This window comes from Ambystoma mexicanum, chromosome 2q, assembly GCF_040938575.1.
Source record: "Ambystoma mexicanum isolate Mex_15411 chromosome 2q, UKY_AmexF1_1, whole genome shotgun sequence".
Lineage (NCBI taxonomy): Eukaryota > Metazoa > Chordata > Amphibia > Caudata > Ambystomatidae > Ambystoma > Ambystoma mexicanum.
In genome coordinates, this window is record NC_090924.1 from 86,136,264 (window position 1) to 86,152,962 (window position 16,699).

General features: G+C 49.3%; 1 protein-coding gene and 1 long non-coding RNA gene across 2 annotated transcripts in view; one reads left to right on the plus strand and one right to left on the minus strand.

The window, feature by feature from the left end:
- The window catches only part of LOC138569181 (uncharacterized), a 120,266-nt gene that overhangs the window by 30,802 nt on the left and 72,765 nt on the right, over positions 1 to 16,699 (plus strand). The gene's annotated exons all lie outside the window — the stretch shown is intronic.
- The window catches only part of METTL26 (methyltransferase like 26), a 67,059-nt gene that overhangs the window by 17,706 nt on the left and 32,654 nt on the right, over positions 1 to 16,699 (minus strand). The window contains exons 4-5 of the mRNA XM_069646917.1: positions 8,180 to 8,247; positions 6,679 to 6,757 (exon numbers count right to left, since the gene is read on the minus strand). Of these exons, the coding sequence (XP_069503018.1) occupies positions 6,679 to 6,757; positions 8,180 to 8,247 (147 nt within the window). The remainder of the gene's footprint in view (positions 1 to 6,678; positions 6,758 to 8,179; positions 8,248 to 16,699) is intronic.

Here is a 16,699-nt window from a genome sequence, read left to right on the forward strand (position 1 = left end):
GGACAGCAGTGGTCGCTTCACGGTGTTGCAAAGGATCTGCAGGCGTCTCTGGTCATCTTCTTCAGTTACTTCAGTTTCCAGTGGTCGACTTGCCTTTCACCTCAGGAACCTCACCTTTTATATAGTTTTAGCACACACTATGCTGCAATCTCTCAAAGCAATTTACAGAAAGGAGCGGGTGGCTGTCCAATCAGGACAGCCAGACCCCCAGTGGGAGATGGTTCCATTCTGGCACTCAGGCAGACAAAGGGCAGGGGAGTGAATAACTGCTCCCCAACTTCTGGCCTGCCCAGACACACTGGAGCCTAGGCGGGGACACCCAAGGGTTCCCGCCAAAGGCAAAACACTCACACAGACCACCTTCTCCCAGGACGGTAGAGTAAGGGCTAACAAAGGACAACCATGTTAGAAATTGCGAAAAAAGAAGGAGCCACTAAGTTAGAACTTAAGTAGCCCTATTGTGCACAACCGGGCTATGAACATAACCTGCGGTACAAAAAGAATACAATATATGGTAGAACACGTCTACTGCCATCAGCCATAACTAGAAGGTTGTCTATGTGACTAAAAAGACACAGGAGTAGAGACAAGGGGGATACTAGTTTTCCCCTTGGCACTCCACATAAGGCGGTGTGTGCCAATCTCTCAGAATATAAAGTTTTAGGAGAGATACTAAGTATCTCTACTTAAGAACAGTAGAAAGTAAGGAGAATCTCCAAGGAGAACCCATAATGTCTATCTAAACAACACCACCATAGTCCAGGGCCCTCAGACCAATCGTCTACTATTTGATAGGCGCCTCATAAACTTCCTCCTTCTCCTGCTGTTCCTTCTACCACTTCTCTGGCTCCTCTGCCACCTCCTTCTACTGCTCTGGCTCCCATGCCATCTACTACCTCTCTAGCCGATCAGTCACCTCCATCCTACACTTCTCTGGCTTCCTTGTTATCTACCTCCCCTCTGGTTCCCCTGGCAGCTACCTCTCCCCTGGCTCTCGTGCCACCTCCAGCCTCCAACCCTCTGGCTTCCTTGCCATGTATCACCGTTCTGGCTCCTCAGCCACCTCTGTCCTCCACCTCTCTAGCTCCCTTGCCACCCACTACATCGCTGGCTCCTCTGATGCCTCCTCCTTCCACTTCTGATGGGTACTCCTCTCCCCTGAACCTCTCCCTGGAAGTATTTCAAAAGTGGCAACCTGCTCCACGTGGCTACTCTCAACTCTTGCTCTGCTGTCAAACACTCCTCTGACATCTGCCACCTCCTTGAACTCCTGGACCTGGATGTTCCGCTCTTACCGAGACATGATTCAAGGCCAGCTCTGTCACAAGTTTTGAGTGGCCCTGATCTTTCCTGTGTGGATCCCTGCTGCCCCCATCCCCACTCAGACCTATTCCTCCTTTGAATGCCTGATCTGCAGGGTCGCCATCTCTCGTAGCCTTTCTCTGACGTTGGCCACCGTCACCCTCTTCCTCTCTGAATGGGCTGACCTCACTTCCTTTCTTTCCTCTACCTCCCAGCTTAACCTCGTTAGGGATTTTAACATCCAGCTGGACTCTCCAGACTCTTCTGGGCTTTTCCGCAACCTAGGCAACTCTTTCCCCTCTTCATTCTACCCTCTGGTCTGAATCACTCTGCCGGACACACCTTGGATGTTCTCATCTCTCCCCCTCTCTAATCCTCCCACTACTCCTCTCTCCTGGACTGACCACTCTCGTCTCACTTGAAGCTTCCTGTCTCCTTGGCAAAGGCCCACCAAGTACTGCCACGTTCCTTCGTGTTCATTTGACCTATGAAGCGAGTGTCAGTGGCCGCCTTTGACTTCGCTTTCTCCCCACCACCTACTCCTGCGGCTGACTCCCATCATGACACAGCCCTTTCCAACCTTCACATCTCTAACATTCTAGATATCCTTGCCTCTGTCATGAGAAGGTGCCTGAAGACTGCCACCAAGTGCAACTCCTGGTACGACTCTGGTCTGGCCCCTCTGAATCGCAACTGCAGAGTAGCTGAACAGATGTGAGGAGCTTCAGGTGCACCCTCAGGCAAACAGGCCTGCTGCCTGCTCCAAAGGCAATACAGATTCTCCATCTTCTCTAAGAAGAGGGTTCATATTCAAGAATATCAGAGTTCGGGAGGATATCTCGCGCTCGCACCAATACGTTTTTTATGAAACCTATTATCACTGTTTCTAAAATTCCTCAGGATAGGTTCAAAAAAGTCTTCAAGTTACACAACGCTTGTCAATTCCATATATTTTAATTTATCTTCCAAGGTAAAGAACAGCCGACACGTGTTTCGACCCTTGGTCGTTATCAAGGCCTCTCTATGTCATTTAGTAATATCTTCCATCCCTATGTTGTAGACCCTGAAAATCTATGTTCTTAGAATACCAAATGTTCCAATAGTCTTTACTTTCGAAATGTTTTAGGTCCAAAATTGGCTTTCACCTTTACATGGGCTCGTTATAACGAGGTTCTGGGATTCAGCCCATGTAAAGGTGAAAGCCAATTTTGGACCTAAAACATTTCGAAAGTAAAGACTATTGGAACATTTGGTATTCTAAGAACATAGATTTTCAGGGTCTACAACATAGGGATGGAAGATATTACTAAATGACATAGAGAGGCCTTGATAACGACCAAGGGTCGAAACACGTGTCGGCTGTTCTTTACCTTGGAAGATAAATTAAAATATATGGAATTGACAAGCGTTGTGTAACTTGAAGACTTTTTTGAACCTATCCTGAGGAATTTTAGAAACAGTGATAATAGGTTTCATAAAAAACGTATTGGTGCGAGCGCGAGATATCCTCCCGAACTCTGATATTCTTGTTTACTTTGTACAAACTTTGTGGGAAGTTTGAGGGAGTGATATCACTTGCTGCCGACCCCCTCTTTCTTATATATATTTTTTTTTTGAAGTTCGAGAGTGGAAAATAGCGCACACAATCTGATAGCGATCCCACAACATTTGGTATTTTGGGTTCATATTCAAGCCTGCATCTCTGGAGCCTCTAACATGGCCAAAAGTTTCAAAATCTGCAAGGAATTGGCCAGTATCTACCTTTTCTACACCTACCCAGCAGGCTATCTGCATGGCTCATGCTCATTTAACCTCTAAAACCCTGGACATCCAGTCCGCAGTCTCTCCTCTTCTCCCTCCCTCCCTCCCTCTGCCTCTCTTAGGCCCTCATTGGTCACCCCTCCTCTCCTTCTCTCCTCCCTCTTTCCTGTAACACCTGATGATGTTTCAAGACAAGTCCGGTCTATGGAAGTCTCATCCATACAGGTGACCACCTGCTCCTCCAGAACCATTAAGGACAACATTGGTTCTCTCACTCCAGTCGTGGCCATTTTCAGTAATCACCCTTTCATCACAGGATCTTCCCCCCCCCTCTTCTCAAGAACTCCCTTGTACACCCCCCCTAGTAAAAAAAGCCTCCTGCCGATCCCTCCATTCCGGCAAACTATCACCCGATCTCCAGCTATCTTTTCCTGGGCAAACTCCTGGAAAAGTTGCCCATCTCCCAGCTAACCCTCCACACTGAATCTGCTGGTTGTCTCCATGACCATCAGTCTCGTATCATAGTAGCCAGAGGCGCGGAAACTGCACTCAAACACCTGTGAAGATCTGCTCTCTAATCTTGACTCTAGCTCTCCCTCTGTCCTCATTTTCAACTTTTTCTCTGCATTTGACAAGGACAACCACAACATCCTGATTACTCATCTCAGCGAGGCCCTGGGCATCACAGATTAGGCTCTGGCGTGGCCGACCTCCTTCCTCCTGGACCGACCTTCCCAGGTTCAGCTTGGGTCCTTTCTCTCTACCAACTCTCTCTCCACATGTGGTGTTCCCCAGGGCTCTAGGCTCTCCCCCTGGCTCTTCAATGTCTATCTGGCAGTCTTATGCAGCTGACATGCAGCCCTCGTTCAGGCTACCCTCGGCCTCCTCCTCTCTCTTCCCCGACTGTATATCCGCTATTCAGGCATGGTGCGCCTTGAACGATCTCTGCCTTAATGCCAGTAAGACTGAGATCTTTCTCATTGGGGCCTCTGCTCCCGCTTTCCCTCTCTCACTCTGGCCGGGTTCCTTTGGTCCTATGCCCTCACCCTCTTGTGAGGCAAAAAACCTTGGGGTCATCTTTGACTTCCCCCCTCTCCTTCTCTCCTCACATCACGGACCTTGCCAAGAAGGCCCACTACCAGCTGCACCTCCTCAGATGTATTCTTCCATTTCTCTCTTTCCCCCAGAAGCTCACGGTTTCCAGAGCCCTGGTTCTCTCTAGGCTGGACAACTGCAACAGCCTCTTTCTCAATCTGCCTTCCTCTACTTATCCTTGGCCTCAAGCCCAGGGACTGTATCTCTCCAGCCCTGAAATCTCTCCACTGACTCCCAGTTCCTGTAAGGATCAAATTCAAGACCCTCTGCATCGTCCACAAGGCATTCTGGAGCCGGGGCCCGCACTACATCCAACTCTCTTCCAAAATACCCTCCTTCTCTAGCCCTTCGCTCAGCCACCTCCAACTCTCTGAGGGTGAGACGGTTCTCCAGGCAGAGAGCGGGGGTAGAATGGAATGGCCTCTCTGCCCCTCTCAAACTTGAGCCGGATCACCTGAAGTTCCGGAAGCAGCTCAAGACCTTCCTTTTCTCCTCTTTCGTTCTCTCCCTTGCCTGCTCACCTACCCGTCGGCTGTGCCGACTGGTTGCTTGGCTGCCCTCTGAATCTCATACCAGGCTTCTCTATAATCAGTCCCCCCTGCTCTGCCACAAGGCCTACCGCGCACTTAGGGGACGCAACTATAACCCTTACAGTCCCCTACCTCCTTGCGCTTACCCAGAGCCGCGTTGCCCTGACTGCACTTACTCAGAGCATTTGGCCCTGATTGCACTCCTCACTTCCCTATCCCTTACACTCCCCCCACCCCCCAACCCCTGCGTTGGCGCAATTGCACTATCTGAATGACACAAGGCATAGTAAGGCACTATACGGTGGATTAAATATTCATGGACCATGAAAAGTTCTGCGGTTGGAACTGTACAGGAGTGCTGTCATGTTGATGTTATCTGTGAGAGACACAAGCCTTTGGTATGGGGCAATTGCAACTCTATGTTTTTAGTTGAATTACGCTCTGCAACACTGCATGAGTTAGCAAGGGTGTTTTGTGGCCGCTTGTTTTATATTGTTTTGGTGTCTGCAATCAAATTTGAATGAAAAAGGTTTTTCTTGCGCTTGGTTCCTCTTTTCTCTGCTTCTCATCTTCCCTTGGGATGTTTTCTCTTGTCTGTGGTGGTAATGCAGGAAACACAGGCAATGCAGACATGCTTCGTTTAAACTGTTAACACACACAAATGTGATCACAAATGGATTCTCTTTATGTCCTGAATATGGTTGCGGTATGAAAATCACGATGAGTACCGAGCCGAAACTCAAGTCTCAAGCTCCACTAGGATAACAATTTGGACAGCTTGTACAACGTTTGTGGAGAATCACTGTATCAGAAATATATAGGATAGGTGCCATTATTGTAAAGGGTTGGTGTATTTAATGTCAGAAAACAGCAATTAACACTTGATGTCGAATTGTGTGAGCCACTATTTTTACTAATTTTCATTTTACATCTTTTGCACAGCATGAATGGATGTGTATGGGAGCGAATGTGGCTGGTTTGGATGGGTTAGAGTGTTTGATCACAGTAGGTTGTGTGTATTGGTATGATTAAAATATATTGTTGTATTACAGATTCAGTTATGTATATTTAATGACATGACATCTTTTTTACATTGTTTTTGTATGTTCTCATGCATTCTATACAATAAAGAATAATTGTGATAATTAATCAATTTGGTCTTCATGGAAAGAGATTGCTTTTGCACAGCAAAATAGTTGAGCAATGAGAGTCAGTATATGTTGTGAACCCAAGAGATTTGGCAAAGGGGACGAGTTGTGGAGTGGAGGAGGGAGGGCTTGGTCCATAATAGATTGACCAAGGCCTCCCTCCTCAGCTGGGTCTACTCCACAACTCGTCCCCTTAAAAAAAAAATTAAGTAAAATATAATGAAAACATAAAATCACTTGCTTTCTACATGGGGCTCCATTTAGCTGGATTCACCCATTCCTTTTTAATAGCCTGCACGCCAACACACTTTATCTAGAGCTAGTTCATTCTATAGGAATAACAGGAATAGCTGTAGCTGCCCTAGCAATGCCTGTCTTGTCAAGGGGTGGACTCTCCCTTCTTTTTGTGATCGTATAGTCAGGCCAGTGGAGAAGGAGTGTCTGGCACCTTGGAGTGTTTTTAAGAAAATGATCTAGTTATATTTGGTTGTTCTTTTTTCAAGCTTGCTTTGCAAGTTGCAGCACAGTTTAGCGACTCTGTCCGAAGGTGATTGGTCTCTTGGTTAGGCTATTTTTCAAGATTTTCTTCTCTGAAACAAGTAGAAACACTAAAAAAAATGGTTTTATAAAAAGTTATGCCTCTGTCTTCAATAGCATAATATTTGTCTTCACAGCTTGTTGGTAGAGCAGGAATCCCCGCTACATTTACAAATCCCTCCTGGCGATAGGTATCCCCAAGTATTGACAGACAGACGCATTGGGGCAACAGGGTTCACAAGGGGTGTGAAAGACAAAAAGAGCAAAGACTCCCACCCAACACCATGCCTAGGAATAAAACGTACCATTTTCTCAAGACGCAGCCCATTGGCTTCGGCATGTTGCTGCAGCACTGTCGTGTCACGAATGCCCCAGGTGGGATCACTGGAAATAAATCACAAAGCGTCAGTGACGCAGAAAAGAGCAGAGGTGCGCAGATAGTGTAAGGAAGGGAAAGCGCAGGCAAGGGTTAAGGAGCATTGCCACAAGTTGCAGGCGAGCCGCGTTGTTGGAATGTATTGGGGGGGCATGGTGTCTGGAACAAAAGACTGGGGTGCGTTTGCAGAGTGGTGGATTGGGCCAAGTACAGGAAAAATCAAGTTGGTGCAGAAGAGGTGTAACGTCCAAACAACTCAGCAGTAAGACTGTAAGCAGCAAGTATCAGACCACAACTTTCCAACACTTCATCCATTCCCTCCACATTGAAAGCAAAGAATGTAAATGCCTACGCATATCCAGCTGAAAGAATAATATAATATATGGATTACACCTGGATTCCTCCACGCAGACATCAAGTGACAAGAAAAAGCCCCACACTATGCTACACGTGACTCGCCGTCCATCACTGGCTGCTGGTGCTGCCACTTCCACCACCGACCAAAGCTACTCCTTTGTGCAACATGAGACCTCATCCTAGACCACAACTGTGCCCATTCATAGAGCTGAGGCTGCAACAACACCACCCTCATGATACACATGCATCTACCTCAGAGGTTACAACAGAGCAACCCTCCCTCAGATACTCTACCTGATGTACAACAGCACATATCCACTTGGTATTCTGGCCACGCCTACATCACTTGCTCTGAAACTACTACGGTGGGATTTTGCGCCGCATAAACGCCTGTTCAGCCAACATAACGCAACAAACCAAGCCATGGTCTCTGAAGCCATCACCCAAACTTTCAAAAGATGCACGTTTCTCTGATGGATTAAAGGGGCGAATGTTCTGGGAAAGCTGGGGATGGAACAGTGTTGACACATGCAACCCCCGAACCCATAATGTCGAACAGGGAGCGAGGACGCCAACCCCCGCCCCTGCAACTCGCGCGCCCCTTTTTCGACATTTTCAATTTTTTTTTCCCCAATGCCAAATGCGCAGTAAATGAACATTCGGCTTTTTTTCTCTCGACATTTTCAGCAGTAATGGTTTATACACGGAAGTGGTTATTTGACCTGCGAGTAGAACGATTCTGTCCGTCTGGGATTTTATATAGGGTTGGTGTCGTTAGTACAAGAAACGGGGGTACAGTAGGGCTACAAAACATTTTCAGAGTTCTGTGCAGAGTGCAGGTATAGCAGAGGTCTCTTGCAGTAGCAGAGAAGTGCAGATCAGGACGGAGGTCACTGGCAGAACCATAGGTTTGACAAGACTAACCGAATATCAGGGCACGCCGTAAGGCACAGCTGAGGGACATTAGCACAGCGTTGTGCAAGGTCACTGTTCTGAAAGAGGTGCCTTGGCTTGCAGCCATACGGCATGCACCAGATTAGAGATTCAAATTCATAGTGGAAGCTTTTGCCTACCTGTGCTTCAGACTCTGGTCAAAGTCCACATTGCTCTGCGGGGTGAGGACTCCATTGACGGCGTAGGGCTGTAACTCAAAGGTGAGTGAGGTGAACACGAGGGAAAGGAGAAAAAGCACATATTTGCTATTGTGCAAACGACACAGGCCACCCAGTGGAGACCCATGCTTACAGATCCAACACCACATCACAAAAAGAACCAATCAAGTCAAATAAAAAAAAATAGTGCAAAAGCAAACCGACAATTCATCGAACATCAGACAAATGACAATTTACCAAATCTCCCACCCTCAACTTAATTCAATTCCATCCAAAAAGTAATCTGGGGTAAAACAAATTCTACAAAAAGAACATGAGGATTTACCCATAGTCTCCTAATTGCCCGTGCTCACCACATGAGCTGGGAGACAGCAAACACCACTTGCTAACAGTGCTACTAGCCGACACCAGGACTTGCATCACCTCCCCAGAACACCATTAGGAAGGGAACTTATACGCAACTTATTGTAGATCGCATGTAAAAAAATAATAATACATTTTTAAATCGGTCAACCTAGCTAAGTAATATTCTCACCCATGCACGATATAAAAATCAACATATTCATGGTTTCTGGTGTTCAATAAAATCCTTCCAAGCAGCATTTGGTCCTTCATCAGCCAATATCTCTCCCCCTCAGAAGAAGATGGCCAGACTCCATTGCTTGATCTGGGAAAGCTCATCAATGGGCCATATGCAGCTCAACAGGGCCCTGCTTGACGTAGCCCAACCAGCCCAGATGTTCGCACCGTGGCTCCGATAATCGGGTTTTATAAACTGGGGGTCCCTTGCAGACCCAGACCGTAAACCAAAGGGTTAGATTTTTTTTTAAGGCCAAAACAGCCTTTATAAATTATATACACAGCTCTTCAAGGTTTACTACAGAAGATGTTGTCAGGGGGGGATCTTTACCAGAGATTCCAAACGCACCTTTTTGGCCATATGCAGGGTTAGGCACTTACCAGCCCCCCCCTAATTCACATTTATAGAGTGCACCTGCCACCATTTTGGCACGATAGACATCCATAGAAGGTAATACACAATGCCCCCTGAGCCTGCCATTAAAACAGAGGACGCCCCCCCAGCAACATGCCTAAGAGCCAAGGTACTTTTTCCCCACCTAAGCATTACGGGATCCAGAACCGGAGAGCCTGATGCCCAGGTAGTCGAACCATGGGACCTTTTCAAGAATTATCCCCTCCCCCGGTGTATCGGATAAGAGGCACATTTGACCGTATATAGAAATGATTTTCGATACATATTAATGGTAAGAGATCTTAGAACAGACAATATTCATCAAAACCCTGAAGCAGTTTCCTCAGCCCCTTCTCAGCCTGGGAGCTAATCACCACATGACCTGCAAAGAGAGGAGTAAGGAAACAGACACTGCCATTTTAGGGGTTCCCTAGTTGCCGTTCTGCAATCCCCAATCAACATAGTTGATGCACTGGTTGAAGAACATGGGGGGAGGGGGGCGAGAACACAGCCCAGTCTGACGCTCCTAATTATTTCAAACTCAACCGAGGACTCTCCGCTGAGGCCCGACCGTCCCCTTCCCCTGGAGACCTTGGGTAACTCTCTAAGCAATCCCAACAAACCTGGATTCATATCTTCTCCAACCAGGGCGTCACATAGGGGAGCTCGGTCAGCAGAATCAAAGGCTGCCTTAAAACCGACAAAGCCCAGTAACAGGGAAGCCTTCTGAAGGTTAACCTGCATTAAAATAAGGAACATCAGGTGCTAGGCCTTCTCAACAATTCCTGTCGTCTGCCGGTAGCCTGCTGAAGTAAAGACAAGACAGGCTATCGCCACACAGAACTATTCCGCAATCAAGGGGTTGAGGGCCACATGCAAAGCAAGGAGTCAAACTAAAAGAAAGTGGCAATCTGTAGCCATCATGTTCCACTCACAAAGTCTTGCTCCAGATGCAGCACCAAGATGTTACGCCAATGACAGAGCCACCCACTCCAGTGCATTGCAGCCAAATTTACCTTGGGTGCTGATGTACACGCCGCAATTCATTTTTTGCATCACTTTTTCCCCCCATTCGGTGAAAGCATCTTTTAACTGTGTAGCAATCTAAGCCAACCGACCTGGATACCAAAACCCTATCCGCTTGACCTTCTGGGGTTGAACTGATCATTCAGAATGGAACCCTTAAGGCCTCACACGAGGCATCTCCTGAATCAAATCAAAGGAAAGAGCAAGAGAGCCATGGAAGAGCTCTCCCAGCCATGGCAAAACAGCAGAAACCCTAGAAGAACACGGACATTGTGGCCCTTATCCAGCCTCAAGATAAAAACAACAAAATGGATGCCACCAAGGCCCCGAAGCCTCAGCAGGAACTCCCCACAGGGCAATTGGCCACCAAGGAAGATCTGCTGTCTTATTTCAGAAATCAAATCGGAATTCCAGAGCTGTATGGCCGGGATATCATCAAAGGTGGACCAGCTGGACCAACAGGTTTTGGAGATGGAACAGAGGCTTGGGGGAAGTGGGAGACCATGCAACGGACCAAACTACAATTGTAGCTGAGCTCTAAAGAAGGACGCAGGTGTTGGAGGGAAAAAGCGAAGAGGTGGCAGAGAAACAGGAGGACATGGAAAATGGGGCCTGCAGGAACAATCTTCAGATCAAGTGAGTACCCGCCCCAATCAAAGACCAGGCCCTCCTTTCCGACATAGGCGGGCTCTTCCAGACGCTCATTCCACACCTGGACAAGACGATGCTGCTTCTTGACCGGAAACACAGACTATGTACCTGAGGGAGCCTGACAGCCGGACGCAGTGGCACCGAACATTTCAGGGAACACCACTACACATGTTCCAAGATCTCGCTGTGGCAACGATACAGAGACGGAGAGAGCTCAGACCCCTGGCAGCATTTCTGCAAGACCAATAGGTGCCCTACCGATGGCTCTTCCCAGCCACTCTACAATTTGTTCTGGGCGACAAAACCTGCACCATCAGCACACTAGATGGAGCGGAAGATATCCTAAAAGAGTCCTCCCCGGAAGCAGAAGCAGACTCTGCATCAAAACCCTCATCGCCATCGAGAAAGGGGATATCCAGACCAAAGCGAAACACCTGGGCGAAGGTTGCCAAGGGGCACAAGCCAGGAATCCCTCCACAACAAACCTGAAGGCCTCCTCACCCATATTCTGGACACACTCTACCCAAGCAGCGGCACGCCTCAAGCTCCCCACCATTGTACCACTGTAAAACATGAAGTTCTGAAACTCAGGCTTCACACGGCCTATGCCTGGCCTAGAGTGCTATTGCGCCCAAAGGCCCAAGGGGTAAACAACTCGACCTTAGTTCAACATTCTGGTTATTGGCAGTAAACTGGATGTTAACTGACGTTTTGTTGCAGCTTCATAGTTGGGAGGCAAATGTTAAAAACCCAATTGCTCGGTGGGACCACAACAGCAATAGATCTGGATGGTGGTTAGAATTGACCCAGACTCTCCACCCCCGCGGCTCCCACCCTCGGCGGAACAGGACTCTCCCATGGAATCCACCGCCCACCAGAGACTGAACTTAGTCTCACTCAATGTGAAGGGCCTAAACGCACCTACAAAGCACAAATCCACTCTTCAGCGCCTGCAATATTTGAATGGCTCAGCGGTCTTCTTACAGGAGACTCACCTGCTACCACTGGACTCCCTCCCCCCCCCCACCGCCAACCGCCTCCGAAACAGAAACTTCCCACTCCAATACTTGGCTTCCAGTGGTTCGAAGAGAGGTGGCAGAGCAATCCTCTTGGTGAAAAGAGTCCAGTTTATGGCGCTGGAGACGCTGTACTGCCTACTACGCAGGAGTCAAAGGTGTGAACTTTGAACAAATTGATTTCAGTCTATGCACCCAATGAAGGACAAGAGACTTTCTATACAGAGCTGGAGGCTAAGCTTCTCCCCTTCATCGAAGGCCAAGTGATCATTGGGGAGGGGGGGGGGGAGCAGAGTGGGAGGCGAGGACAAATCTCACCTACCTGCCCTAAGAGACTTTAAAACGGCCACGGGGCTCCTTCACCTCTTTAGGTACCTTGGGGTGGTGGATGCCTTGAGGGTACTACACCAAGGCATACATTAGTTTTCAAAAATTGATTAGCAGAATTTGCTAATTAAATTATTTTTGATTAGCAAATAAACTTATTTGATTAGCAATTGTGTACCCCTATTTTAAATGTCACCAGAAAGGGGGGGGCACTGTTGGGCAGCCTATAAAATGGCCGCTTAGTTGTGGAGCTCCGTGCCCAGCAAGCTTTTATCGGACTGCATCGGCAGCGGTATCCAAAATCCAGCAGGGAAAACATCCGTCAAGGGTAATCCGGGGCTTGTGCTACAGCTGCATCCAATTTCGGCAGTAATCGGACTCGGGGGACCGAGTTGTGGTGCTTTGACATCTGGGCCTTTCGGGTGGCGCGGGGCCTGTCCCGGGCCGCGCTCCACTTGAGTTTCTGGTGCCTGCTGTGGGGCTGCTCGAGTTTGCCGTCCGCCGCCCTGTCTACGGTGGGCCCTGCGGTGGTGCCTGCGGCGAGCCCTCCCTGTCTCCTTCTGCCCCCGGGGTCTTGCAGGCTACCGGGCTGCGTCCTCTTTGGGGCCGGACCTACGTTGCGCCTGCGGCTGGTTGTTACGGAGGCCCCCGCTTGGCGTTGGCTCCCTGTGCCCCTCCGGTGTGGGCGGCCTGGACCCATCATTGCCGCCCGAGCTGCTGGGATTACAGGTGAGGAGCTGGGGGGCCGCCGGACTATAGCTGTATCTATCCAGTTTATTAAGAGCACGACCCCCACCTCCTACGCCTGTTGGCTGCATCGTGGTCCTGCATCTTTGTGGTGAGCTGCGGGCCCCATTGCTGAGTCCCCCTGGTTTTCCTGCTTCTACGCAGCGTGGCCTGCGCTCTTTGTGGGTCCGCCTATTGGGGACTGCGGCCCACATATTTGGGATGCCCGGGCTGGGAGCGGCCGCGTTCTTGGGGGTGGGCTCCCCCCTTGGCGCTGCTCCAGACTGTATGGGGGCACCATCTATCATCTACAGTGCGACAGCACCAGCTTGTGGGGGGCTCTCTCCTGTGCCACATGCCCTAGCCCCTGGACTCTGAAAACGACCACACCTGCCCTGTGCGCCCCTGTCTGTTCGCACCTGGCGCCTGGGGCCCATTTGGCCCTCCCTTTGAGTTCCTTCTGCTTCTGTACCCTCCTTTTGTTATGCTGGGGGATGGTGGGCCTTGCGGTTTCAGGCTGATGTGGGGTGCCTGGCGGTGTGCCCGGCCTCTGACCTTGGGACTTCCTGTCTGGGGCCCCCGCTGGGCCACCCTGTGAAGGGCTCCGTCAGGGAAGAGGCTGACGCTCCTGGTCTCTTAGATTGTGTTGTTCTACACGCCACCTTGCACAACTGCCCCTGGGGCCTATCTGACCCGTCTCTTGGGCTGCGCATGCCGCGCCTGCTTCCGTCTGCATGCAACAATACTTACCCTTGGGATGCCCAGCAGATCTCGTGGGGCATCCAAGTCCGGGGCCATAGATACATTTACCAAACCGACACAAAGGGCGGAGCAGGGTGCCACCCCTTCGAACATCACGGGCATGGAAGTGCCACCGGACCCCCTCAGCCTGATCTGGCTGCAATGATGGAGTCCATGACGAAGAACCTTGCCTCCTTTCATGAAAAGCTTGACGATATAAATGCAAATATTGCCCAACTCAGATCGAAGTTGGATCAGCACAGCACCAGGCTTATTGATGCTGAGACCAGAATTGGGGCAATGGTGGTGTCCTTACCCCTCCAAAATACTGTGGCAGCGCTGGTGTAAGACATGAAGGGTGTCAAGGCCAAGTGTGACGATCTGGAATCGAGGTCACTCAGAAACAATATTCGCATTGTGGGGGTTCCTGAGTCCGCACTTAAGGGTCGCATGGAACTGGCGGTGGAGACCCTCCTCAAGGATCTCCTTGGCGACCCTCCGCTTTCACCATTCTTCACAATTGAGCGGGCGCATCGCTCACTAGCTTTCACGGTCCCGGATGAAGCAGTGAAATTGATCGACGCACACATCCCGTTGGACGTACCAGCAAACGATCCGATGGACAATGACTGAGGGGACCTGCACTTCCTGCATCATTGTAACCACTTTTGTCACATCTACTACCACTCGTCATTATCTTTTCACTGTAACGATATATTGAAATTTTGCCGCCGCTCTAGAGGCGCTTTATGCGCCGCACTACTTGCTTAATTGGGTACAAGGCAGTGGCGACCCCCGCTGCAATTGCAATGCCAGTTTTTTTGGGTTGTTCTCAGTTTTGCCCCTGTTGGGCGAAAGGGCTAGAGATGCCGGGTTGGATTTGGCACTCTGGCACCTCTGTTATGGGTGGGGTGTGCTACACTGCTGGTAAGGGGTGGGCAGTGAGGGAGGGGGGTGGCAAAGTTGGAGGTTGTTCAATTGAAAAAGGCACGAGGGCGGCGGCATTGGTGGCAAGATGGTGTGATCTTACTGAGGCTGGATACAGGGTATTGAAGGGAAATAAATATGGTTGCAGGGATGTCCCCTGAAATGGTGCCATGTCCATTAGTCTCATGACATGGAACGTCCGTGGCCGGAGTAATTTTACTAAAACTTGCAGAATAACGGCATATGCCCAGCGACATGGAATCAAAATACTCCTTCTTCAAGAAACACATGATATGGGGGCCTGGCAACATGCCTAGCTCCGACTTGGGGCTTAAATAGGTACTATACAAAATATTTAACCCCGTCTAGGGGTGTCCTTACTCTGGTCCACAAATCAGCCCAATTCTCACTGCGCACTAGTCACTTAGACCCGGAGGGCAGATATGTGATTCTCCATTGTTTTCTTGAAAATAGGGAATGCCTGCTTGTGAACTCATACGCCCCAAATATTGACTCCCCTGCTTTCTTTAATGAGATTGTCAGGATACTCTTGAGGAGTCACATAGGAGTCACAATCCTATGGGCAGGGGACATGAACTTAATTTTGAATAATGAGTTGGACAGATCTTGCACTTCTCGCAGAGCCACTTCACAAGCGGCCATCCGTCTCCAGGCAAACGCTACCACATTAGGCCTCATAGATGTGTGGAGGGCCCTCCATCCGTTCCTTAGAGAGTACTCCTTCTACTCATCGGTGCACGATAGCCTATCGAGAATTGACCCCTTTCTCATATCAAGCAAGCTGGTGGGTAGAACAACAGACACACACAGCTTTTGCCACGCACACTTTCGGATCATTCTCCAGTGACGCTGCGGGTCGGATTGGGCCACGGCCGACCTCTCTGTTCCTCCTGGCGCTTCAAGTTTGAGTCATTCAGGGATATTATTTTCAAAGCTGATATCCTGGCTGACAAATAAATTCTTTGACTGCAATATAAAACACGACACATCTTTTTTTTTAAAAACTTTTATTTTTGGCGGCAAAGGTTACGTGGTACATACATCAAGGCAACAAGTACAAGTAAGAAACATTAGGTGGGTCAATGCATGTGCAGTTGTACAAAATCACAATAATGTCAGACAGTGATCATACAAGATACATATGATCACGAGTTTATGTTGTAGCAGTGGACACTGACGGGGTGGGGGACGATCCAAAGCCGGGTGTGTCTTCACTGCACCTGTTAAGGTACGAATTGAATTCCACCCAGATATTCTTGGGTCGAGAGGTGACGGGGAGCATGGATATAAATTCCTCCTCACAGTTCCGAGCCCAAGTAAGCATATGGAGCCATTTCTGGTGGACCGGGGAATGGGGCTTTTCCAGTTTTGAAGTATGCATTTTTTGGCAATCATGCACCCAATATTAAGAAACTTGGCCAAACGTCTGGTGTCATCCGTTTTCCAGGCTCCAAAGAGGACGGCTAAAGGATCAGGGTCAATCATTGTGTCAGTGATGGCCGTGAGCGTTTCTAGGATGCTTTCCCAGAACCTCAGCAATTTATCACAAGACCAGAACATGTGTAAGTGGTCAGCTTCCGTCGCTCCGCAGCGGGGGGCGGGGGTGCTCCGTATCACGGGCGAACCTCGAGGTCCTGTGTGGAGTGTAATAGAGTCTATTTAAGAGTTTGTACTGCATGGCGCGAAAACGGAAATTGAGGGAGACTTTCCGAGTGTGTAGGCACATATCCCCCCAAATCCTATCTGATATTTCTAGATCTAGTTCACCAGCCCATTCATCACGTGCCTTGAGAGTGGGAGTATGGGTAGCCTCCTGTAGGATCTTGTAGAGTGATGAGACTACTCCATGGGCACCTCCAGAATTGGCGATATATGCAATGGCTGGGTTGTCAGGGGGCTCATCGGGGAATGTGGGCCATTTGGTGCAAAACGCAGCTCGCAGTCTGTAGTATTGGAGGGTCTCCAGGGCGGACCCGGTGTGCCCCGGTTTCCAGGTTTGGGGGTCGATGAACCTGCCCTCGGGGTAGAAGTCTGTCAGTGCTTGGTATCCCAGCATCCCCCAGTGTCGGGCCA